At 36.6% G+C, this 25,314-nt stretch overlaps 2 protein-coding genes across 3 annotated transcripts; both read right to left on the reverse strand.

Annotated features, from left to right (window-relative positions):
• Positions 1–322: 322 nt before the first annotated feature.
• Positions 323–14,379, reverse strand: lnpep (leucyl/cystinyl aminopeptidase). Of its 2 annotated transcripts, none has more exons than XM_026212144.1 (18): positions 14,278–14,379; positions 11,159–11,981; positions 10,882–11,020; positions 10,323–10,454; positions 10,097–10,217; positions 9,809–9,960; positions 9,427–9,540; positions 7,412–7,543; positions 7,131–7,262; positions 6,826–6,977; positions 5,602–5,690; positions 5,326–5,506; positions 4,248–4,404; positions 3,972–4,156; positions 3,648–3,809; positions 3,429–3,569; positions 2,420–2,501; positions 323–2,339 (listed from the first exon to the last, which is right to left on the reverse strand). In XM_026212144.1, the coding sequence occupies exons 1-18, from the start codon at positions 14,321–14,323 to the stop codon at positions 2,208–2,210; spliced, it is 3,072 nt and encodes a 1,023-aa protein (XP_026067929.1). In that variant the 5' UTR covers positions 14,324–14,379; the 3' UTR covers positions 323–2,207. The 2 variants fall into 2 exon arrangements, with proteins under 2 accessions (XP_026067929.1, XP_026067930.1); XM_026212145.1 differs by lacking the exon at positions 14,278–14,379 and adding an exon at positions 13,443–13,769.
• A 991-nt stretch (positions 14,380–15,370) lies between these two features.
• Positions 15,371–24,619, reverse strand: LOC113049634 (endoplasmic reticulum aminopeptidase 2-like). The gene is made up of 19 exons (XM_026212146.1): positions 24,462–24,619; positions 22,442–23,004; positions 22,192–22,330; positions 21,782–21,916; positions 21,511–21,631; positions 21,255–21,409; positions 21,003–21,116; positions 20,082–20,213; positions 19,857–19,988; positions 19,699–19,767; positions 19,365–19,540; positions 19,146–19,225; positions 18,579–18,762; positions 18,284–18,440; positions 17,907–18,091; positions 17,626–17,787; positions 16,288–16,428; positions 16,093–16,174; positions 15,371–16,004 (listed from the first exon to the last, which is right to left on the reverse strand). Exons 2-19 carry the CDS (start codon positions 22,933–22,935, stop codon positions 15,858–15,860), a joined length of 2,805 nt encoding a protein of 934 aa, XP_026067931.1. The 5' UTR covers positions 22,936–23,004; positions 24,462–24,619; the 3' UTR covers positions 15,371–15,857.
• Positions 24,620–25,314: the final 695 nt, after the last annotated feature.

Consider the following 25,314-nt stretch of genomic DNA (forward strand, 5'->3'; position numbering starts at 1 on the left):
CAAATAAATAGCACTTTTTTTCAGGCATGAGAGGTTTTTCACAAGCCATTTAAAATACCGCAAATTTTTCACAAGCAAGTATATTTTTCCTTTTATTTTTCTGCCATGGTTAACAAATTTAACGACTGAAGTGTGTGCCAAAAAGAACTAGGATTTCTTAAAAGCAGCCTCTGACAGTCACAAAGGACGTTTCAGGGGGAAAAATCATTACATAAACTTATTTTGTGAATGGCAGCCAATAACACAAAACACCTCAGGTTCATATGAATCCTCAATTATGACAGAACAAATTCTAGAAAACAGATTCAACAGAAAGATGCACTGTAATTTTAACATTTCATTGTGTTTAATGAACCATATCCAGATGAATTCAGGTAATTACAATCATAACACTTGTTTAAACAGATCCATAGTAGCAAACATGAATACATACATCGATAACTGTAACGCTCCAACCTGACATTGGAAGTGTCCATTACAGCGTAACAATGCTGCCGTTGTCCTTATTCATTTCTAATCACAAATACATGAATAAAGCTTATGATCAAGCAAAACTACAACCCCTATATACAAAATGATCAGAATGTACCAGTCATATTTGACATTTTATGAGGTCAAATCACTGAGCTATAATCAAAAACCTGGAAGTAATTTAACATGTGCACTATCATTTGAGACCGTGAGCACAGATTCTCACTCTCGGAACAAAACTAAAAATGTATGTATGAAGTTAGAATTATATTAAAAATACATGCATAAAAATGGACATTCACGTCAGCAACATCTCATGATCATTTCTCAGTTTTTGTGCATTAAAGCAAAATAATGTGCATGTATTTGTGGACTGTAACATGAGTTTACAAGAAGCTGAATACATGTGCACTTTGACGCATACATTTGTGTGAGGTTGTGACATTTAACATTTTCAAAAACAATTCCTGAAAAAAACTAAAATTAAATGAGCACACACACACACACACACACACACACACACACTTAAATCCTTGAGGAGTACAAATCAATAGCAACCAGTGAAGAATGTAACAACTCTCAATCAGTGATGCGACTTTAGAGCCCATTTTTTTTGTCTTGTGGCAATTTGACAAGTTAACTAAAGCTCTGTACATGAAAACTTGCTCACAAATATATTTCTACATGTCAAATCACATGGGTAAAACCACAGTTTTACTCGTTACCTCTTTTATATGTATTGCAACAGAACTGTGACTGTGCGTAGCAAAACTCAAAATAAAATCTGCACCAAAATGTTTAAGAAATGCTAGTATAATAATTCCAATGACAAACCTTTACCTATATGCAAAGCCTGCAAAAAAAAATACTTAATATACACACTCATCTCTAATTTAAACTCTAAAATACATCTTGTGCAAAGGATGAAAGGTTATGGAACATTTCTAAGGCAAGAGCATTTCCACAGTGTTGGATTCAAGCATGGCAGACAACACACGATTAAAAATTCACCACCACATACAGAAATAAAACCTTGAAATTCAGAAGAAAGGGGGATTTTGATCACCCTCGTGTGGCATAATTTCAGAATTATTATTATTTTTCTTTTTTTGGCAAATCGTGCTAAGCGCATATTTAGGAAACACTGATGGGAGGTTTTGGTCTTTAGCCACCACCATAAAGTAAAAGGGTGTAAAAGCATCATGATATTTTAACAACAACCAGATTTGCCCTGAGCAAGCTGAATCTTTGAATAGTGCAAATAGTGCTCGAGGCCAGAGCCATACAAAAACTGAGTTGGGCCCCAAGTGAACCGCAAAAAGACAACGCATCAGCCTTTTCCCGAGCTGTAACTAACACTAGAGTTATGACACAGGAAATCATATAATGACTATATGGTTTCAATTCACTTTGAACTTGGAGAATAGAAAATACATACGCTTTACAATTCATATCCAGACTTGTTAATTTACATAAGCTCGCATTAAAGGCTAAAGGTTCTCGGCAGATATCTGGCAAGCTTCTGGCTAGTTTACAGCTCACTGGAGAACTCTGAAAACCCTGAAAAGAAATGCTTTTAAATGGCCCTTTACATCCAGGTAAATCTGCACTTCTGTCTTGAGTTTGGCCTAACGTTGTACATTTATGGCTCTGGCTGTTGTGAGCGCATTATCACTCACACCTGACGTCACCTGAGGGAGTGAGAGGCACGACAGAAGAGCCGTCTCCTCCTCACACTATAACCAGGTCTGCAGCGTGTTCAAGTTATTCTCAATCCATCGCATGTTCAGCTTAATGGTCTCAATGGCCTCCTGCACGGTCCTCATCTGAGAACCTTTCGCCCCCAGAGAAGTGAAGAAGTTCTGGGCCTAGACGAGAAAACCAGAAATGTAGTGAAAATACTTCAAGTAACATTGAACTGTTTTTAAGGTATGGGGGATGAACAGACCTCCTCGAGATGTGTTTTTGTGGAAAACTGACTGGTTGCGGACATGATGATGCTCTGAATGGCAAAGGATCCGACAGGAAATCTTGCAAGAAGAAAAAAAAAAACCCACATTAAATTGCAGACCGAATACTTTAAAGTATAAAACATTAGTTCAGTATAGAAAAGGGCTTACATGCAAATGCATCAATAATAATGATTAACAGCAGTACAAATGTACATACTAAGTACACTGAATCAACCAGTTTGGGATCAGTAACGTTTTTCATGTTTTTTTTAAAGAAGTCTCGGTTGCACTTTATTTAACAGTACGTGTACTAACATGTACTTATAGTGTACTTATCTAAGAAAGTTATGGCAATACAAGGTAACTACATGGGGTAGGGTTAGGTTTAGGGGTAGGTTCAGGGTTAGTACCTAGTTATTACATAGTTATTGTACTTACTATAATAAGTACATAGTATGTACATGAGGAAAAAAAATTTTTGTGTCAGTAATATTGTGTAATGTTATTACAATTGAGAATAATAGTTTTACTTTTATACATTTTAAATGTAATGTAATAAACTGATTTTTTAGCAGCTATTACTTTTGTCTTCAGAGTGACACAATCTTTGAGAAATCATTCTCAAATTATGATCTGTTGATCAATGAACTTTTTTTCCATTATTAACATTAAAAACCATTACATATTTTAAAAATGTTGTTTGATGAACAAAGTTTCAAAGAACAGCTTTTTGAAAACTTTTTGTAAAAATGTAAAAGCCTTTACTGTCACTTTATTTATTTTTTATGCATCCTTAAACAAAACAAAAAAACTAATTTCTTTCTCTTTTTTTTTTAAACATTTTTTACCTTTACCCACTAAATAAACACTTTTTAAGGTTTTTTCCTGACCGTATACCTTATCGTGTTATTAGCACATTATATGCATGACTAAAAAGTGTACTGACATTAACATTAAATGTGTCGGTTAAAAAAAAAAGTAACCGTTTAATACAAGTTCACTCACTTCTGAGTGATTTTATCCCAGTTCTCCTTCACAAAATCCCAAGCGTAGAGGTAGCCAGCAAAGCTCTTGCAAATTGTGTTGATGACCAAAGGAAACTCTTGAGTTTGAATCTCACTCCCATCAAGACTTTTCTGTAGAATCCTAAAAGGGGAAAACCAAATAAAAATTCAGGTATGTTTGTGCTGACAGCTCAAATATTTTCAGGTTGTTCAGCCTTACATTATGATTTTCCGCACATCCTGAGTGCTGGCCAAAGCTTCCAATGTCTTGCGCTTCACTGGGTCATTGATGGATTTTTCATACACACCGAAAAGCTCAACCCATCCTTCCTCTGTCTGAGCAGCAACTTTGAAGACTGTTCGCATGAGATCACTGGGAATCCTAAAACAACAAAACGTGCATCACAAGATGTTCCTCTGTTCTCAAGAATAACTGTACAAAAGTCAAGAGCTTTAGACAACAGCTCTCTCCTTCTCCTATTTGCAAATCACAAGATTAAAAGAGAACTGATTCAGCCAAGAGTCAATCAGCAGACAGACTTACTGAGAAGTCTTGTTGGAAGCGAGCCACTGCTCGAACAGATGCTGGGCCCGTGTCGAGCAGTTACCGATGTTAAGAGAACATGCCATCTCCAGCAGGGCAGACCGGAGCGTCATATTTGACACCGAAGTTTCCAGATCCCATGACTGACTCTCCATTAAACCTCCAAAATGCTCCTCAATGTAATGCTGCAAAGAATGAATTCCAAGAAAACATTCAAACAAGATGAAATAAAGAGAGCCATTTGACTACAACGGGCAGACAAGATGTTCCACTAACCGTCATTCTAGAGGCCAAGTTCAACTCGGATCTTTTGTCCAGCAACCTGAAGATCTGTCCAAGCTGGAAGAGAGCTTCGGTCAGAGGAGCCGTCTCGGTCTCATTTTTGATGTAATTCATCAGATTTAAGACCTGTTTGAAAGACACCTTGCCCGATCTGGAGGAAAGTTGAAGAATAGATTTTTAAATTTTCACTCTCTACTAAAAAAAAAAAGAAAGTACACTACTGTTCAAAACGCTGGGGTCAGTGAGACTTTTTTTTGTAAAGAAATGAACACTTATACAGCCAATGCATTTTTTTTCTTTTGAGCTTGTTATTGATTAAAGAATCCTGAAAAAAAAAATCATCATGGTTTCCACAAAAATATTAAGCAGAACAACAGCTTTCAACATTTATAATTGTAAAAAATGTTACTCAAACACCAAATCATAATATTAAAATGATTTCTAAAGGACCATGTGATGTTAAAGACTAGAGTAACAGCTGCTAAAAAAAATGTAGCCTGATATCACAGGAATAAATTGGTTTATAAAATTTTTAACTTATTTTATTATATATACTGTATTTTTCGGACTATAAGTCGCACCTGAGCATAAGTCGCATCAGTCCAAAAATACGTCATGACGATGAAAAAAAAACATAGAAGTCGCACCGGACTGTCGCATTTATTTAGAAACAAGAACCAAGAGGAAACATTACCGTTTCCAGCCACGAGAGGGCGCTCTATGTGTTCAATGTAGTCTACAGGAGCACTGAGCAGTATAGAGCGCCCTCTCGCGGCTGGAGACGGTAATGTTTTTTCTTGGTTCATTTCTCTCAGTTCATGTCAAATTAATTTTGATAAATAAGTCGCACCTGACTATAAGTCGCAGGACCAGCCAAACTATGAAAAAAAGTGCTACTTATAGTCCGGAAAATACGGTAATTGATCTGAGTAAAACAAAGAGAAAAAGACCGCCTAAAAAATAAATCTGAATCACACTCATAATTGATAGTTATTTTCAGGTTTTCCATGATTGTGAGAATTCTGCACCATCATCTCTAAGTCATGTCTAATAACTTTAAACGCAGATCTACCTGGAGAGAGCAAAGATGTTGTTGATGAGAGCTGCTCTGTCTTTACAGGTGAGGACATTCACATCCTTCTTCAAGGCATCGATCAAGTCCGTCCATCCCTCTTCATAATGTACTATGTAGAAGCCATCACCCATGAAGTTGAACTTCAACCACTTCACTTGATCTGGAAGCTTTAACGTGGCTGGAAAAGATTTAAAGCAATACATTACTGAATATTACCAGAAGTTAGAAACCTCGGTCTATGCCAGTACACTCAGTCCTGAGGACAACACTCACCCGTTTTCTCCTTGAGATGGACCACTTGCTTGCAGGAGCGGAGAACACTACATTTGTCGGTCACGTACGTCAGGGGAATATGCCACAAGCTGCCATGGGTGAATCACAAAAGTCAATCAACTAACATTTGACATCTAGAGAGGGTGAGTTCATATGAAGCTTGCTTTTTAATAGATCAATACTGGGCTTTGACTCGGATCAATAGAAAAGTCCTTTTTTAAAACATTCACACCTTAAAACAAACAAGATTATTCCCTCCCATGACATACACCAGTGGGGTCGGTACGTTTTATTTCGTTTCCATTTTTGAAAGCAGTCTCTTATTCTCACTGAGGCTGCATTTATTTGATAAAAAAAAATTCAGTGTCACATGATCTTGCAGAAATCACTCCAAAATGCTGATTTGTTGCTCAAGAAACATTAAGTATTATACAAAAAAAATTTGATATGGTTGCTTAAAGCGATACTTAATCTAAGAATGAAAAATTGCTGTTAATTCACTCACCCTCAGGCCATCCAAGATGTATGTGACGCCTTTTGTTCAGTAGAACACTAAAGATGATTTTCAGCCAAAACCATAGTCCTCGGTTATTCTTAAAATGCAAGTCAATGGCTACCAACACTCGAGTCAAAAAAGCATATACAGGAAATACAAAATTAATACCTGTGGCTCTGACGATATCTTATGAAGCGAAGAGATTGGTCTGTGCAAGAAACTGAACAGTTACAAAATTATTACCTCATCATATCATCAGCAGCCACAGATATAAAAAAAATGTCTTGTCTGAACATCCTTTTTTGACCTGCGAAATGCCGGTAGCCATTGACTTGCATTTTATGCAAAAAAAGGACCATGGTTTCATCTAAAATTCTTTGGTCTTCGATCTAAAAACACTTTACTTAAAGCCTTCATGTATAATGCATTATAAAGTGTTATTAAAGCGTATAATTAATTATAATTATTCATAGTGTATAGTAATATATTATATCTTGTTGTTAATAATTCTAACCAAATCTAAAATGCATGTGTAACAATTAATTGATAAGTGTTAGAATGTATTAACCGTGGTTACAATTATACAATTATTAAATGATTGTACAATGGATTACAAGTATATAATGCACTAAACAAAGGCTTTAAGTAAAGTGACACCAGATCTTCTGAAAAAAAATAATGGATACATTTTTTGATCGATGTTCACAGCTGCATTAAAAGTCCTCTACCTGTCGTCCGTGCGGTTTTCAGCATTCAGAAGGAAATGTTCCTGAGTCAGTGTCACCTGAGTGCCACTTCTCTTCACCGTGACGAGAGGAAAGCCCTTAAGAACAGTCCAGGTGTTCATCATCTCAGATACACTCAAGTTTTGTTTGCTCACCTATGGAGATCATGGATGTCAGCTCAGTTATGTAGAAGTGCACATTGTTTTGTAATTGCATTCATCACACTCAGAAGATGTGTTTGTTTTGCTCTCATAAATAAAGTTCATCTCGCTTAAAAAAAAGAAAAAAAAAAAAGAAAAAAGGCTGACCTGGGAAAGACTGTTCCATAAGTTTTTACTTTCTGTGTTTGATAGTTGATACTTTTGTAAGTACCCAATCACTCCTTTTCGAAACTCCCCATCTCTCAGTGTTGCATTGAGCATCAGCAATATCGAAGCCCCCTTGCATGAAAAGGCAACCAAGAAACATGTTCAAGTTCTGAGAGAATAGCTATACAATCAATAACATCTAATGAACAATGATTACATTCCACCGCAGGAAGAGGGTTTATTAAAGCCACTTTACAAGCAGCAGGTCATTTATGAAGTACCTTCTCATAAGACACAGAGTCAAACATCTCTGCCACCTGCTCAGGGGTGCTCACCACAGTAGACACTGGGTGGGATGAGTTCAATGCATCTTTGGCCAACGCTTTAAAGCGAACATTTAAGAATTCAGTGTCCTGGAAAGGAGAAAGATCAAAAAGGAGCATTACGAAATGACACACATTCTCAAAGTCAACTACCACCATAATGAAAATGTCTCTTTAACAATTTACTTCACATAAAAACCAAGGTCAGGTTTAAAAAAAAAAAAAAAATAGAATATTAATAATACAAGATTGCATTCATTATCACACACTAAATGTATAATTTTTTTCCCCAGCATGAAACATTAAATTCAATGTATTAAAACAACACATTTTTTGCGTGACTGTCCAAATTAGCCCAATTTAGAGATCAAGTTAACTTGAGATGTTGACTAGCCCATCAACGTTATTAGCTACCGTATTTTCCGAACTATAAGTCACACTTTTTTTTCATAGTTTGGCTGATCCTGGGACTTACGGTCAAGTGTGACTTATCAAAATTAATTTGACTTTAACCAAAAGAAATGAACCAAGAGAAAACATTACCGACCCAACGCAAATCTCGCGGGAGCGGGCGGTTTGAATTTTGCTGCGGGCGGGAATGGGCAGCTAAAAAAAAAAACACCGCGGGATAGGAGGTTGCCTAGCGACATGATGGAGAAGATGTAAATAGATGATGTAGAAAAGAACCTAATGTTATTAATTAGTGTTGTTTTTTGAGCACAGCCCCTCGTTGCCATTTGTTAATTAGGTCAAGAGGCGTGATGATGCCAGTGTTATTGAGCAGGCTGCCTAAGTTTGAATGTTTTTATTCTTATTTGTATTTTTCAAACAGAATACCTGCGACATTTGGCTAATAATTGTAAAACTGTTTTTCATGTAGCCTAGTTTATCATATTATGTATATTTTTTCGCGAAGCAGTCTATTTTTATGTGCAAAGTTTTTGATAAAAACGAAATTGTATTTGTATGTATTGCGTGTTTTGTCTTTTTTTTTTTTTTTTTAATACATGCAGGCCAGGGAAACTAAACAAACAACCCCATGAATCTCTCTAATAATGTCAATACAAATACGTGTTTTGTTTTTTTTCCTGCGGGACGGGAGAAGACACAAAATCTTATTAAACTAAGTTTTGCGGGTGCGGGCGGGAGTGGACATACATATTGCGGGAGCAGGCGGGAGTGTAACGCATACGTTGCGGGAGCAGGCGGTAATGGTCAGAAATTCGGCGGGAGCGGGATGAAGAAAACAGTCCCGCGCAGGGCTCTACTGCTCAGTGCTCCTGTAGTCCACTACTGAGTAGCGTAGAGCGCCCTCTCGTGGCTGTAGATGGTAATGGTTTCTCTTGGTTCTTGGTTCTAAATGAATGCGACTTATACTCAGGTGCGACTTATAGTCCGAAAAATACAGTAGTTGTTGCCAATACCTAATTTTACAGAACTAAAGTCACTAGAAACAGCCTTGTTTGAACATTATTTCTGAAGAGAGAAATTACTATAACATATTCTATAATGAATTCAACCAAGTTACAACAGTTGGGTGATGGCGCTAAATGCCCATAATCATCTCTTCATCATCAGCTCCTTGGGCTGAAGAGTTCTACAGTATATAATAAAAATGATCAAAACAATACAAGAACTATTTTGGAATTGATTCCCCATCACTACATTTAAACATCAAGAACATAAAAAAGTGCTTAAAGAAGCAAAGGGTATATTTGAGGAGTTCTAATGAAAAAGCCACTAAGTGCCCTTTGAGATTTTCTTCTAAAATGAGCATTTTTCTCAGGCTCCTGTGTGTAGGCTCAGTCATTTCCCTTTAATGGCATTGAATAGTTGATTTTTTCATCATCATTAAAGTGCAATGACTGAACCTACACATAGGAGCCTGAGGAAAAATGCTCATTTTAGAAGAAAAGTTTCAAATGGCACTTAAGAGGCTTTTGTTTCATTTCATAATTTAGAATAAAACTTACTATGTCAAGGTCTGGGAACAGGGTTTGAACTGACATGTACTGCATGTAGGTTGCAAATCCTTCATTCAGCCAAAGATCGTTCCACCATTGCATAGTGACCAGATTTCCAAACCACTAAACGGAAAAAGAAGAATACATGATAATGAACACCGCATGTCTGACTAGTCTTTTCAGCTGAAATGATATCAAAGACATTACATTGATTTTAGACTCATTATTTGTTTATTTATGCTAGAATTTGTTTTATGTCAATATCACTATTGTCATTCACTTTACTCAAGAATTTGGAGTAAAAGCTTAAATGAAACTCCAACATGAAAATGGTCATCATTTATTCACTTAACTGCAGTTAAACTGTTGCTTTATTTATAAAGTGAATTACCTGGTGGGCAAGTTCATGAGCAATGACAGAGGTCACCAGTTGCTTGTCTATAGAAGAGGAATTACTCCCTACAAGCAAAGTGGTCTCGCGGAATGTGATCAGTCCCCAGTTCTCCATGGCTCCGGCGAGGAAGTCAGGAATAGCCACTAGATCTATTGATTTGAAGGACATTTGTCCATGTCATGTCACAGAAGTGAACAATTTTTGGTTTGTTATTTAAAAAAACAACATTAGCCTGATTGTCCAACTATTCTAGTTGAAGAGTTTCTTTATAGAAAGTCGTCTCACCCAGTTTGCTTAACGGGTAATGGTAGTTAAAGAACGTATTGTAGAAGTCCAGCAGTTTGCAAGCTGTGTCCAAAGCATACTGCACTTGTTCCTTTTTGTCTGGAACAGCATAGACAGACACCTGCACAACATTTGAAAAAAATCAAAACCAAAACCATGATGCAACATGTTTCCAATAAATTTTATTAACACAAGACTAATAGATTTTTTTAAGAAGAACACATACCATAGTATTAGAGACGTTTTTACTGACGCTGATGAAATCAGCCACAATAAATGCAACTAGGTAAGTGCTCATATGAACACTTTTCTCAAACTCATCTTCTTCAAGCCCATTTTTTAAATCTGTGGTTTTGACCTAGAAAAAAAAAAAAATAAGAAAAATAACATTACAAAACTTAGATATTATAACGAAGAAAAACTTGCTTAAAAATATTTATAACTATTATGACAATTTTTGTAAAATTACATAAACATAAAAGTAAAAAATAAATTAAAAAATGAAATAAAACAAATATATTATATACGTGTGTCTATGTATATAGCGTCTATATATCTGTAAAAAAAAAATATATCCATCCATCCATATAGATATATTATATATTATATATTATTAAGTCTCAGTTTTCTATTAGAAAGATTAAAATGTAAAAATGTAACAATATAATGACATAACTGAACAGCCATTAAAATGTTTTAGATATTAACGTCATAACAAAAAAAAAAATATAAAAATAAATAAATAACCCAACAACAGAAAAAGAAAAGTATAACAAAATAACTACCTTGGGCATGTTTGAAAGGCTGAGGTACTTTCTTTCTCTGGTCATCTTAATTGTAAAATTTGATTTGAAAGCTGGCTCGTCAAAACAAGGAAACGCCTTGCGGGCTGCCAAGGGCTCAAACTGAGTAGCAGCCAAAACTCTAGAAGAAGATGAAGTGAATTAAACGATGTGACTGAGAGGAATAAAGACACAAGTAAGCAGAAGTAACAGTCAATCAACACACTGACGCCAAATTCAGTTCAGAAGGTTAAACAAAGGTTAAATGGGCTGCAGATACCTTTTTATACCATTTGTGTCGACATATGAACTGTTGTAGAAGCCATCATAGCTGCTGGAGAAGCTTGCCGTGTAGTTAATCTTCAAAACATATCGTCCCTTCTTAAGATCTTCTGGAAATTTGAAGGCGATTTGCTGCCAAGGTTTGTACTCCAGGAAGTGGACCTCTTTGCCTTCAAAAGTGGCCTTGGTTATGTTCATATCAGAGCTGTGGAGGACAATATTCTTTGTTTCATTCAAGACTTGCACTAAGATGGATACACTGCCTTGGAAGGTCATGAGGGTCAGGTTGGGATGGAGTGAAATATTGTAATGCACAGGATACACACTGAGCGGTAACCTCAACTCGGCCCATGGGAAAGGTTCACCGTTTGTGGAATTGGGATAGATGTGGTCCATGGTTGAATTGGTCTTCTGGCAGCCCGCTGTGGTGAAAGAGCAGCCTAGCAGGAAGTAGAGGACCAATACCATGGAGACCACCAGAGCCAGGACAACACCACCCATCACCATAGTCTTAGTCGAAGGCATGGGGCACGGCCCAGAATGCTGCTGGCGGGTGTAGGATGAGGCAGCGCTGCGCAGGTTGGAACTGCGATTCATGAAGGACATTCCAAGAAGACGGGCAGACGATTCGTAATCTTCCTCGTCTTCATCCAGGTCGTTTTCTCCAAGGCCCCGGACTAACAGTCGCGAGCTGCGGGGTTCATAAACCACATCGTCCGAGTCGATGGGGTAGGATGGGGACTCCTTCGCCAAATCCACCACATCTGGCTCTTCCTCAAACATGCTGTTCTCGATCATGTTCCTGGGCTGTGGAGCTCTTTCTGTAGGTTATGGTGCAAACAGAAAATGGTGTGTGAATACAAAAGTGGCTTCCTGTTGACAAGAGTGTTGCTGTATAAGACAACTGAAAACCTTTCCGTGAAAACTGTGATTTTGTATTCAGCCCACACAAGCGTTCTACGTCCGAGAGTAAAAAGTAGAAGGCAAATGAAAGTGAAACTAAAGAGGAAAGAAAAGCTACTTTCAATGCATGTGTGCAGACAATCATTAAGACCCTTGGCCCCCGTCTGTCACCCATGTTCAGCATAACCCATTTCATACTCTATTCGATGTGCCTCAACGATTGTCTGAGATTTGTTTAAGATTTCTCAGTCCCCTGAGAGAAAAAGTGTCTGAATTGTTCCTCTTTTGCTTCCTTCTTCAACAGAGAATCAGACTAAATAAATTCAATAACAAATCAAAGCAGTGCCAAAGTTAACGGTTATCAAATTACCATTTAACATATTGCTTTAGCTGTACATTAGTGATATTATATTTTTTCCCATATCGCCCACCCTTAATTACAATAAAAACATGAATTCAGTTTTTTTTTAATTCTTATTAACAATAGTGATCCTCATTAAAATCTCAATACTGTACAACTCCATGACCCAGATATGGTTTTGATATGTTTTGTCAGTTAAACTCTTTTAACACTCAAACTTTCATGCAGGAAGTCAACAAAAACAAGAAACGGAAGGACTAGTTTTTTTTGTTCGTTTTTTGGGGGTCTGCCATGGATAGACAACTGTATTTTGTGACTGTTATATGGTTGAAACTATTAAGTTACCTAAACTATGAGACAAGTAAAGACAGTCCTAAAAAGTGACAACCAGCTGGCCAGCATGTCAAACTTACACAAGACAATGTCACCTTGCCAAGACTGGGAGGAGATTTTGTGCAAAACATGAACCCTGGGACTCTTTGGAGATTTGGGTCTGATGCACGCAGACAGAAAGATCAGATGTGATGACTTTAATGGAATAAAGTCAAATGCAGATGCTGACAGTAGATCATTGTGAGACATCACGTGAACGACGGTCGGTCACCAAAACAAATAAACCACTGATCTGAATTAGCCTACTGTCATTTCCAAGCCCTCATAAACACTGATACATTTTAATTTAATCAGAGGTCCCGTTACGACCTATTGAAGCACACTATGAATTTTGCAAAGCAGATGCACTGATAGCTATTTAAATTGCATTCATATGTGACTGTTAGCCTACTTGAACAAGCATACATGATATCTTAATCAAACGAGATCATTCTAAAATCATTGACACATAATGAGGATCACGATGGAAGCAAGTTAACACACTATAAGAGAAGTTCTTGAGGAGATTGAATTGCATTATACATAAAGCGACACGGATAACTTAGCCGTAGCATGTTAGCGGATAACTTTTCGCAGTGCACGACCTCGCGTACAAATAAAGAGTTCATATTAGCTGCAGCCTTACCGCTTTCAAACGGATCCATGATGAAATGTTTAAATGCAGGTCTGAAGTAAAAAAACAAACAAATCCTGTTTCAGTTGAAAGCGCGGGTATTTAATTCTGGGAAGGCGGAAGAGTCACACAGTCAACTCAACGCAGGTACACCTCAGATCAACTGGTGCTAGCTTAGCATCGTTAGCCTGATCTACAGCTCTGTCACTTCACCGCATTAAATTAATCGATCAGCGTTTTATTGAGCCATCGCTGCACACTATTTATCGATACGACAGCGGACGCAAGCTGGAAGTAACAATCAGTGCTGTCAAACAAGCGACACGAGTTTAACTTCCCTCTTTTAGCTGCCCCGTTTAAAGAGACAGTTCCCCCAAAACTGGACCACTGACATGCTGTTCCAAACGCGTATGACTGTAAGTTTTCCTGTGTATTAGAATTGCGAAGAGCGAAATAATATTTGCCAATCATTTATTTTGTATTCTTCTGATTTTGGTTTCCAGACATTCTGGCTAATGTCCCATTTTGTGTTTCAGAAGACAGAAACGCATACGGGTTTGGGACGAGTAAAAGATTATAATCTGTATACAGACTTTTCATTTGTTGGTGAACTATCTCTTTAAGACCCCGCAGCTTCTGCACTCCTCGAGATAATACAGCAGCTGACCTTGCTGCAATATTGGTTATGTTATTTTAAAGACGACATCAGATAGCCTATACAATCCCACAGACACATAAAGATTGACAAGATCTTTGAATAAAACAATTACAAAGTTTTTAAAGCGGATTATATTAATGCAGTCTTAATTTGTAAGAAAAAAAAGTTTATTAAAATATTATTTCATACCAATAGCTCCATATTCCTGCTGATTTAAATGGTTTGCCGATTCCATGTGCTAAAAAGACTGCCATGCTCAACAGTGAAAACTGTAACACTGTTCAGCAATTTGGACAATCACATGCAAACAATTTGACTCTGTGAAAACACACTACAATAGGCTGGTGTATTCTCGTGAGTCTGCAGTGTGCAAGCACATTTGGGCACCAGTGGATCCGTTATGAATAATCAGGTCTTTGTACTCTTAGAACAGCAGAATACTGTTTATTGTAAAGGAACATTGGAAAAAAAGTTCAAATTGGAGATACAATACAGGATTGATTACCCAATATTCTCACCAGACAAATAAATAGTTATCAGAAAACTTGCAATTTTATGCTTGGTACATATTTAGGCTTTTTTTAATCATTGTGCACTAGCTTGATGCCGTTGATTTGGTTGGGAATGAAAATCATTTTAAAATAATGATTTAATTTATTTATGTTTATATTTGTTAGCTGCATTGGCTTGAATGTAGCCTATTGTGAACTGAAGTATAGCAATACTGCCTCCTAGCGACAGTAAAACACACACGACTATAGACTTTTACTGTTCATACAGATATTTATACATGATATAACCTAGCCTAAGTATTTCACAAATGAGGGCATTCCCAAAATGAGGTTTTGAGAGATTTAGCTCACTTCTGGGTACAAATTTGTCTCCAAAATATGGTAGGCATACATGTTTATCATCATCTTCATGCCCCTCCGTTTAGTTGCTGTCAATTTGTATTACTTTATCAAGTTTTGAAATAGATGAATTTTGGTCTATTGATATCTGCATCACATAACTTGTGATATAAACCAACATTAAACAGTCCGAACAAAGCGAATCTGAAGCAAACCTTATTAGATGTAGCTATATATAGCTGAACACTTCTGAATCAATTCCAGATTTCTTAATTCCAATATTTCTAGTTCAAATATTTCAACTTGTATTTCTTCCTGATACTTTACAGTTGACATAAGTACCTGTGATGACAGCAAACAAGACTAGTGAAGGTTAAATGTGGTCAAAAAGGTCAAAACGTGCTATCAGTAAATGAAAACTAAAAGCACTGTTCTTTTAACAAAAGTTTAAATTTATTGTCATACCTCAGTTTAATACATTTTCTGTAAGAACACATTTTTGTTTTTAGGCTAGACTAAAAAAAATATTTCTAATTATTCCAAACCCTATTCAGTTCATTAATGTTCAGTGTCTTCAAGTATGATTTTATGCCACTAATTAATAGGCAGAGTCCTTTTAACTTTCGTTAGAAAATGTGGCACAGGTGTCAAGAGACCAAGCAGACGCAAAGAAAAACACCAAGACGAAATCATTAGAGGTTTGAAACGGCATAGCTGTTTCTGAACCTCATTATCTAAATAAAAAAGCAAACACATCATGCATTATATGTGACGTTAATCTATTTAAAAAAATGAAAAACAGTAGAAAACTTGAAAAGTGGATGTTTCTGAGCTGATCCTGATACTGGTTAATAACTCAACAATCAATATACTAGTAAAAACTAGTATAGTGCGAAATGTTGGTCTGCTTTTTGCATTTTAGTTGAGTCTTTGCTGCAACCAAGTCCTCATGGTCTCTAGATTCCTTGTGAGCCACATAATGTTCTTCTCCACGTTTTCTGTGGCCACCTGTATGACACGCAGCTGAGATACCTGCTCTGTGATGGACTTGAAGAAAACCTCGACCTCAACACAAAAAGAACAAAAAGCAATGCTGTAAATGAACCATCAAAACAGATGACAATTCCTTCTAAACAACAAATACACAACCCACCTCTCTCAACTCTTCAGTGGATGAGAACTGAGTTACAGTGCCTACAATTATACTTCGGATTCCAAAAGACCCCAGTGGGAACCTTTGATAATGAGACATACAGTAAGTATCTTATATTCATGGTAATGAGCACATCACAGCTAGTGTTATCCTGCACCTTTCTAACCTAAATAAAAAGCAGTGGATGGCACCTACTTTTCTACCAGTTCATTCCAATGTTTCTTTACGAAATCCCATGCTAGAAAATGGCCCACTGGATTTCTGGCCACCATGTATATGAGACTGGGTAAATTCTGTGTTTTTATTACAGTTCCACCCATTCCAAGCTGTAATAATCTACAGGAAAGATGGAGACACGCAAGGCATCATGTTAGACCTCATTAAAATGACCTCATTGCATTCATATCATGTTTTAACCCCTAGTAAATAAAGTCCAAAATCAAGCATTGTATATATAATATTGAGCAATCCTGCATTTCATTTTCTATCTGTGTATTTCATATATATTATCAATAGGACTTTGTAATGTTCTTACGGTATAGCTCACGCAAAAATGAAAATTCTGCAATTAATTACTCACCATCATTTATCTTTGGACAACTAATTAAGGTATTTCTGATGAAATCTGAGAGCTTTCTGACCCTGCACAGACAGCAATGTATCTACCACATTCAAGGCCCAGACAAATAGCAAGGATATCTCCAGACAAAATAGTAATATTCTCATAAAATTCTCCATAAAATGACAGTTGAACGGCTGATTTCAAATGGACTATTTTATCGATGCCCTTACTACGTTTCTGGGCCTTGAGTGTTTCAGTTGTTTTGCTGTCTATGGAAAGTCAGAAAGCTTTCAGATTTCATCAAAAATATTTAATATGGGTGGTGTTGGCGCAGTGGATAAGACACATGCCTTTGGTGTGAGAGACCCAGGTTCGAATCCACTGTGAGACACCAATGTGTCCCTGAGCAAGACACTTAACCCCTAGTTGCTCCAGAGGTGTGCAACCTCTGACATATATATATATAGCAATTGTAAGTCGCTTTGGATAAAAGCGTCAGCTAAATATCTAAATATAAAAAGGTCTTATGGGTTTGGAATGACATGAGGCTGAGTAATTAATGACAGAATTTTCATTTTGTGAACTATCTCTTTAAAATAAGTCTAAAATAAGCCTCTGCATTTATTTGCTCAAAAATACAGTAATACTGTAATATAATTCAAATTTGAAATATTATTAGTTTACTGTATTCCTGTAATGACAAAGCTGAATTTTCAACAGTCATTCATTACTCACGATCCTTCTGAAATCATTATATTCTGATTTGCTGCTCAAACATTTCTTATTATTATTAGTGCTGGAAACAACTGTGCTTCTTACTAGTTTTTTGAAAACTGATACATAAATGTCTTTAATGTCACTTTTGATAAATTCAATGCAATGTTGCTCAATAAACAATAATTTCTTCCAGAAACATCTTACTGACCCCTAATGGTAGTATAATTATACATATTGATAACAATGGTAGTTACCTTGATAGTTTTTTAGAGTCCTTGCTGCTTGCTAAAGCTGAGAGAAATTTGCTCTTCTCTGTCTCACACATGGACACACCATACTTTTCCAGAAGGTAGGCCCAACCGCTGTCATCCTGGGCTCCAACCATGTAAACCGTCTTAGACACATCAGTGGGTAAGCTGTATAGATTGTAAAGCAATAGTCAGCTGTTAAGAAATCTATTTCCACAATCATTTAAAATTGGAGGGTAATATTGGAGGGTGTCATTTGGTAAGAGCAAATACTGAAGCCAAGTCACCTGACTGTACCATTGGATTCCACCCAGCTATTATAGAGCTGCTTAGCCTTTTCCAAACAAGGTGGATAATGGAAATCACATGCAAGGGAAAGAACCGATTCCCGCAGTCTCCGGTCTGAGACTGTCCCATCATCACTCCACGTCTGCTTGTCAATCACATCTCTGAAATACCGCAAGATGTAGGTCTGTGGGATAAAACCAGACGTAAAGTGGCTATACACACAAACAAGATGAAAACCACTCAGACAAGAAGACTTGGAGGATCTCAGCAGGTGGGTCTGCAAGCAACCTTGCTAAAACAAAAGACTCTTTGACAGATACGTGGAGGAATGAGGACAGTAAATTCGATAAGACTCCAGGAAATATTTGTGTCATACCTTCAGATTATGAGTAACGTCAGCTATGTGTCTCTTCTCTATAAGCTTGTAGAAGGATTGCAGATAGCCAAGCCCTTGCAGGAGAGGAACATTGTGGGTCTCAGACTTCAAGTAACCGATCAAATCTAAAGCTCTGTCTAGTGACAGTCGTCCTGCACTGGATAACAAAAAAGAAGTAGCATGACAAATGAGCTCATAGGAGAACACAGTTATGCTTATTTTGTTAGCTAATATAGAATTTCCTGTTTTCAGTCTGAGCTGAGATATGCTTCATGAGTCTTGCACATTAACTCACGTGACCAGCTGGAAGGCGTTATGAATGAGGCTGGCTCTGTCCTTAAAGCTCAGAGCAGTGTGGTTTACTCTCAGCAGCTCCGTCAGGCAGTTCCAGCCCTCTTCATCATAATGGACAATATAATATCCATTCATGTCAGTGTTGAGCTTCACCCAGTCAACTTCTTCATCTAGCATCAGCACATCTGGGGTGGACAGATTGGTATATGTACAGTAATAAGTATATACAGTACATGTGTCGGGGAGCTTTTAGACATCTTATGCCATTTAATATTACAGGCAAAATATTTTTTACACTACAAGGGGGAGGGAGGGTTGTACAACTGGAAAACTAAAAACAAAAAAAAAATGACAAAAGCATATAATAAAATAAAATGAAAATATTGAATTCCAAATATTACAAAATATTAATCGCAAAACAATAGGTATAAGAGTATATCAAGAATTATTAAAATAACAATGTGAGTAAATTGTCACAATGGGACCTGCCATAAATAACTTACTAGCTTTTCAAATAAATTTAAACAGTAAAACAATTATGAAACAAACAAAAAAAAGATAATCTTACCTGATTTTGTGGTCAATAAGTGCTTCATCTCATGCTCAGAGTGGCTTGTTTTGTATGTCAAAGGGATGTGCCACAGGTAGCTATGGAAAATAATTGTACATTTCTGTTATGAAGACTCAGTCAGTCATATATTTACTGCCCTTATTGTGGTATTCATATTAAAGACTGAAAGAACTACTGAATTAAACAGTGAGCTCATGTCATTTTGCAGTGGTTTACCCTTCTTGAAGTGAATTCCATGAGGGATCATTGGGCAGGGCTATCTTTAAGAAGCGCTCTTGCCCAACATAAAGTCTCCTGCCTTCCCGCCTCAGGGTGACCAGCGGTATGCCCTTTTGTAAAGTCCACGTATACATCATTTTCTTCAGGTCTATATGCTCCCCAGCAAAACGATACTGCAATGCAAAGAGTTATTCAGAATGTTAAATATCACCTTCAAGGTGCAAGAACACACTGAAAAATGTAATTCTCGTTCTGCATTCTGTGTTTAAGGACTGCTGTGAATTATAAATAGCTAAAATTTAATATTTTATTCATGATGTGACATCTTTACCGCATTTTTAGTGGCTTGGGTACTGCTGTAACAGTATTCTCCTGCTGTAAATTCCTCCTCAGAACACGTCTGTGCAGAGAGTATAAAGAGAGAGTGCGAGTTTTTGGATTATAAATGTATGACAGAACAAATAGGCACGGGATGAAGAAGTGACATACTTTAATAAGGCTGTCCCACAGGTCTTCATTCCTGGCATTGCTGTACCTGAACCTCCGAAGGTACCGAATTATGCCACTCTGAAAGCCTTCGTTTGTCAAGAAATTCCTCAGCATATGGAGAATGCATGCTCCCTAAAATATTCAGTAATAAAGCAGATACTTTTGATTAACTCAAATAATTCAAAATGGTGAGAATGTTTTCACGTTGTTTAAGTGTTTCCCCACCTTATCATATGACACTGTATCAAACATTTCCTTTATCTGAGTAGGGTTCTCAGCTAAACTGGAAATTGGCCTGGAAGAATTTAGAGAATCCCGTCCAATAGCCCCGAAACAGGTGTCCAGGAAGTGGTCCTCCTATAACATGCAAAAGAAAGCATGTGAGACTCTAAAACCAGTTTGTCTATTTATTTCTTGATACATTTTAATTGATTTATTTTATTTTATTAACTGACTTTGGACATCTTGATGTTATTCACTGTCATCTGCAGCAAAACTGTCCATCAGTGCACTGCTTTGAAATGTCTTGTATCAAAAAGCGGACTCGCTCCCTCTTGTTTTGACATATGATGCCATCTTCATAAAAATTATCATAAAAACTATATAAAAAGCTTAAAATCACTATTTCATATCTATTTATTTTTTTTGTGTGAGCTGTATAATCGGTGTTATTTTAGTACTACTACAGTTTCTATATCATTTAATTTTCATTTGAAAATTAAATGACTTATTGGGGTGATTGATCATTTGTATTAGTTTTATTTTAGAATATCTATATATTATTTAAAAAATTTTTTTTAGTTTTTTTTTTATTAAATCAAATTATGATGATTATTATGACAAAATGAAAATGGGAAAGGTTGTATAAGCATAAATACAATCAGGTGGTTGCTGTCTCAAAATAAACTCCTTCACGGTGATACACGTGGGTCTTGATCACCCAAGTAAAATTTTTGTTTTTTTGGGGTGATTTATCATGTAATGATTTGATTTATCATATCATTACATTTAAATATATATATTTATAGAATTAAATGTATTTTTTAGTTTTAGTTATTTTAGTACATTAAGCTAAACAAAATGAAAATGGCTGTATAAGCATATATAGCTAATGTACAGACAGAAATATCTGAAGCTTGAACATACAACTTTAAGCTCTGGATATACTGCTTCAAGTGAGACAAATTCCATATATCGGGCAAAGCCTTCATTCAGCCATATGTCATTCCACCACTCCATGGTCACCAGGTTACCAAACCACTGGGGAGAAGAAAGAAAGAAAGAAAATAACTTACATTTAGCTTACAATTACCTGCTTACATTTAATAGTACTTTCCTCCTGTAATTCACTGGCCTAGCTAATAGCAGACTTGATTGAGAATGTATTTTATATATAACCTGATGGGCCAGCTCGTGTCCTATCACCAGTGTAACCCAGAGCTTATCGGAGGCTGATGAGATGTCAGGGTCGTACAGAAGAGACGTCTCCCTATAAGTAGTCAAGCCCCAGTTCTCCATTGCTCCTGACTGGAAATCTGGAATCGCTATCAGGTCTGGCGCACATCATGAAATAAACAACAATGTAAACATCCAAAGGCACATCTCATAACATATGCATTGAAACACTGGAAGGAAAGGTAAGAGATGTACTCACCCAATTTTGGCAGCGGATAAAGTATGTTGAAATATTGTTCATAAAACTCCAAAAGCCTCAAAGCAGCCTCAAGAGCATAGTGTGTCTGATGCCATTTCTCTGGAACTGCATAAATAGAAATCTTCGGGAGAACAGAAAAAAAACAGCTCATTCAAAATGCATTTCTCGCCCGAGAGCCTGTGATGCAAACTTTATACAAGCCTAAAAAGCTGTTGCGTTCACATGTCTCTGCTTCAGTTTGTTTAACCCTTGCTAAGCTCGAGTCACTTACATTAATTCCGGTTGCAGTCATCCCAGTGACAGATCTGAAGTCACAGACAATGAAAGCCAGCAGGTACGTACTCATCTTCACACTCACTTCAAACTGGTCCTCAAACAGACCATTGCCGATTTCCACAGTTTGTTCCTATAAAAGAAATATTTTCACAATTTTTAAACGATAATTAATTTTTCAAAATCATTTATTCACATAAAAACAATCATATACCATTGAAATTAACTATTATTAGGCCTATTATTAATTTTGAAGTAAATTTGATTCTACAAATGGATCTACACATTGATATATGTGTGTATATATATACACACATAGATAGATGTGTGTAGATAGATAGATAGATAGATAGATAGATAGATAGATAGATAGATGTAAAGAAAAGTAGATGTATAAACGGAGCTTACTAATGGCATGTTGGACAAAGCTATGTGTGACGGGCCCCTCCTTATTCTGACAGTGTAATTAGCTTTGAAAATGGGCTCATCGAAACATGGTAGTGCCATTCGGGCAGATGTTGGCTCAAAGTGGGTGGATGCCAGGACCCTATGGGGAGAACATTTTGACTGATTATTTAGAAATGTATTGCAATCTATTCTATGGTGTTTTTGCTGGTATGATTTATATAATGTTACATTTCAGCTATTTTTACTCTACCTTGTCTCCCCTGCTTTTGTTCTATATGTACTCTTATAAAATCCATAGAAGCCATCACTTAATGGTGCGCCAAATTCCAAATACAGGAAGTATTTTTCCCCAGAGGTCAGAATCTTTGGGGAGAAGATGGCAATCTGTTCATGTGCAGGATATTCCAGCACCGAGAGCACTTTGTCTGACAGATGGGCCTCGTACTCGTCCAGAACAGTGGCGGTGAAGATCTTGAGGTTCTTGCTGTGCAGCACCACCCAGTTTGTGTTGTTTTTGACATCAATTTCAATCGTCACAGAACCATTGAACATCAGGGTGGTGAGATTGGGATGAATAAGTAGATGATAATGTACAGGCACTATGTAGTTTGGCAGGCGCACTTTACTCCAAGGGAAAGGGAGGCCATTTGTTGCCAGGTTATCCCCTGCAGGACTATTGCTGTCAGAAGACTGGACACAAAACTGGGACTCCAGAATGAGCAGGATTACAAGCAACAGATGCATAATGAATGTTTTTGGTATTGCTGATTTTGACGGTGATCACTTTTGTATTTTAGAAATTGTCACTGTGTCCTGTGGAGAGAAAAGCAAAGTTGGTGCTCACGTGATGTGTAAATAATTGAAGTATTCTTTGCTTTTACTGCACTTAATATTTTTAAATCACTGTGTATTGGTCCTGCTCTATTTGTGGTGGTAAGTTGTGTCCCTCTATTTATCAAACGTTGAAACAAACTTGAAATACCATTACATTGTAAATTGTCTGCATATTTGTATTCTATCGGGTAAAAACAAATTGTGCAATTTGTGCACAATTACAGTTTTTTGAAAGAGAGTTTGAGGGATTTAATGTGTAACACAACTTAATTTTTTCTCTGAAATAATGTTTTTGTTTCCGTGATGAAATAGAAAATGTAAAAAAAAAAAATAATAACCCTTTTTTTGTGTGCATGGTCAGTTAAATAAACATTTATTTGCGCAAATTTTTGTACTCACAGTAGGTATTTTGCACCATTGCTAACAGGCTAACGGGTGTTTGACTCAAAATCTAAAAAACCCATAAGCTTTCATTTCAATAAATATAGCATATTAAAGCTGCGGTAGGTAACTTTTGACGCTCTAGCGGTTAATAAACAGAACTGCTTGCGTCTCGCGGAAGAACATTGTAGCCGGAACTACTTCTCTCTGTTTATGTCTATGAAGAATCACAAAGGTACTGGGTTACTCCACCGCGGTACCCCCGAAGCAATCTAAAATAGCCCGAATATAAACACTTATTATAGGTGCACCCTAGTGATTCATGACAAGCTAAAAACACGGTTTGGAAAATGGATTCATGGTGTACTCCCTTATTATATACATTTTTCTACATTTTGAACACAAACAAAGTTACGGACCGCAGCTCTGATTGGTTATTTCTTAACGGGAGCGGATTAATTTCTGCAAATGGCAATAGGACCACTGGGAAGAGCCAGAGGAGCTTGATTTTTTCCCAGATTATCTGTCTCATATTCTACTGTCAGGACATAATGACAGGTTTCACAAATACGTAAAAAATAGATTTTTACAAAAGTTACCTACTGCAGCTTTAAATATTGAACTACATTATTATTTCAAAAAACCTACAAATTTTGCCTTTCGTTGGCCACTCTAACTGAAAAAAAATCACCTACATTTCATCTTTACTTTCCTTCCACACTGAGAATTTGTCATTCACAAAGCACTGTAGAATCTAGCACATGTTAGCATGATCGAAATGCTAATTAAAATAAAAGACAACAATCAAGTGTTCTTAAAATAGCACGCATGGCAACACAGAGCCGTGCTGAGCGTTCTCTTTTGACCTCACTCTGTAACGTGAGCCTGTTCATGCTAATACATTGACATCTGCTGTGATACAGTACGAGCTCTCTGCTCTATTCTGGCGTGCGTTTGTGTCGCGACGATGTGGTCTCTGTATAGTGGGACAAGCATCTACTAACAACATTATTGAGGAACACGCTTATCTGAACCGTTCAGTGTTGTGTCTTTACCTGAATTTTAGCTGGATCATTGTGTCGGCTGCTTTCATTTTCTCTTTCATTCGTCCTGCCCACAGTTTCCTGGTTTGCAGCAGTAGCTGCCGAGCATGTGCTGTCTGCTCTGGGCTCTGTATTCAAATGACAACACACAGCCGCTGGACAGGGGAATGACCTACAGCCATCAACACGTACAAAAAGCCAGGTCACGTCCGTAGTAAACATGCCGGCTGCCATGTACAGTGACAGAACTAAAAGTTATTTCTTATTTTGACTGTTATATGATTGGCCAACAGATGCTTACAAAAAAAAAAATAATAATAATAATTTGATTTTCAGTAAATTAGCATACACAGTGTTGTTGTTGTTGTTTTTTTTTTTTGAAGGCCACACAACAAAAATATTTGTTGTTGTCATTTCATTACAACATATTTAGTCTATCGCCAATTGTATTTTACTTAGATTTGAGCCGACGAGTCTTTCATGATGTTCAGTAAATAATATAAAGTTTTAAATGTGTTTTGGATTTTTTTTTTTTAGCAAGCCCTGCTATAGGCTATATTGAATCAAACTAGAAGGTTTATAAGCAAAAATACACATTGAATTCAACACAATAACTAGTGAATAATCTTAAAACAAACAAATTAAAATTTAAAGGAAGGTGTAATATTTCATAATTATGTGGAAATACCTACTAAAATACAAGAGTAATGCATCTATCATTTTAAATTGTAGTAATTTTTCATAATAGTAGTCTACTATTTTATTTGTAATCTAATATATATTCACCCTCTTGATACTTCTTTCTAGAACATACAAATTCTTACTAACCTATCTTTTGAACTGTACAAAGTAGAAACAATAGTAA

The sequence above is a fragment of the Carassius auratus genome, chromosome 30 (assembly GCF_003368295.1).
Source record: "Carassius auratus strain Wakin chromosome 30, ASM336829v1, whole genome shotgun sequence".
In the NCBI taxonomy this organism is placed as follows: Eukaryota; Metazoa; Chordata; class Actinopteri; order Cypriniformes; family Cyprinidae; genus Carassius; species Carassius auratus.

Excerpts from the sequence above, each read along its gene's own strand:
- lnpep (XM_026212144.1), bottom strand. The coding sequence starts at position 14,323 with ATGGAATCGGCAAACCATTTAAATCAGCAGGAATATGGAGCTATTG. Across the intron at positions 11,021-11,158 it reads GACACAAATGGTATAAAAAG|AGTTTTGGCTGCTACTCAGT; the intron begins GTATCTGCAGCC and ends ATCTTCTTCTAG. Across the intron at positions 9,541-9,808 it reads CTCATGAACTTGCCCACCAG|TGGTTTGGAAATCTGGTCAC; the intron begins GTAATTCACTTT and ends TTTTCCGTTTAG.
- LOC113049634 (XM_026212146.1), bottom strand. The coding sequence starts at position 22,935 with ATGCATCTGTTGCTTGTAATCCTGCTCATTCTGGAGTCCCAGTTTTGT. Across the intron at positions 21,117-21,254 it reads GACACGAGCTGGCCCATCAG|TGGTTTGGTAACCTGGTGAC; the intron begins GTTATATATAAA and ends TCTTCTCCCCAG. Across the intron at positions 19,768-19,856 it reads TGTGGGACAGCCTTATTAAA|ACGTGTTCTGAGGAGGAATT; the intron begins GTATGTCACTTC and ends CTCTCTGCACAG.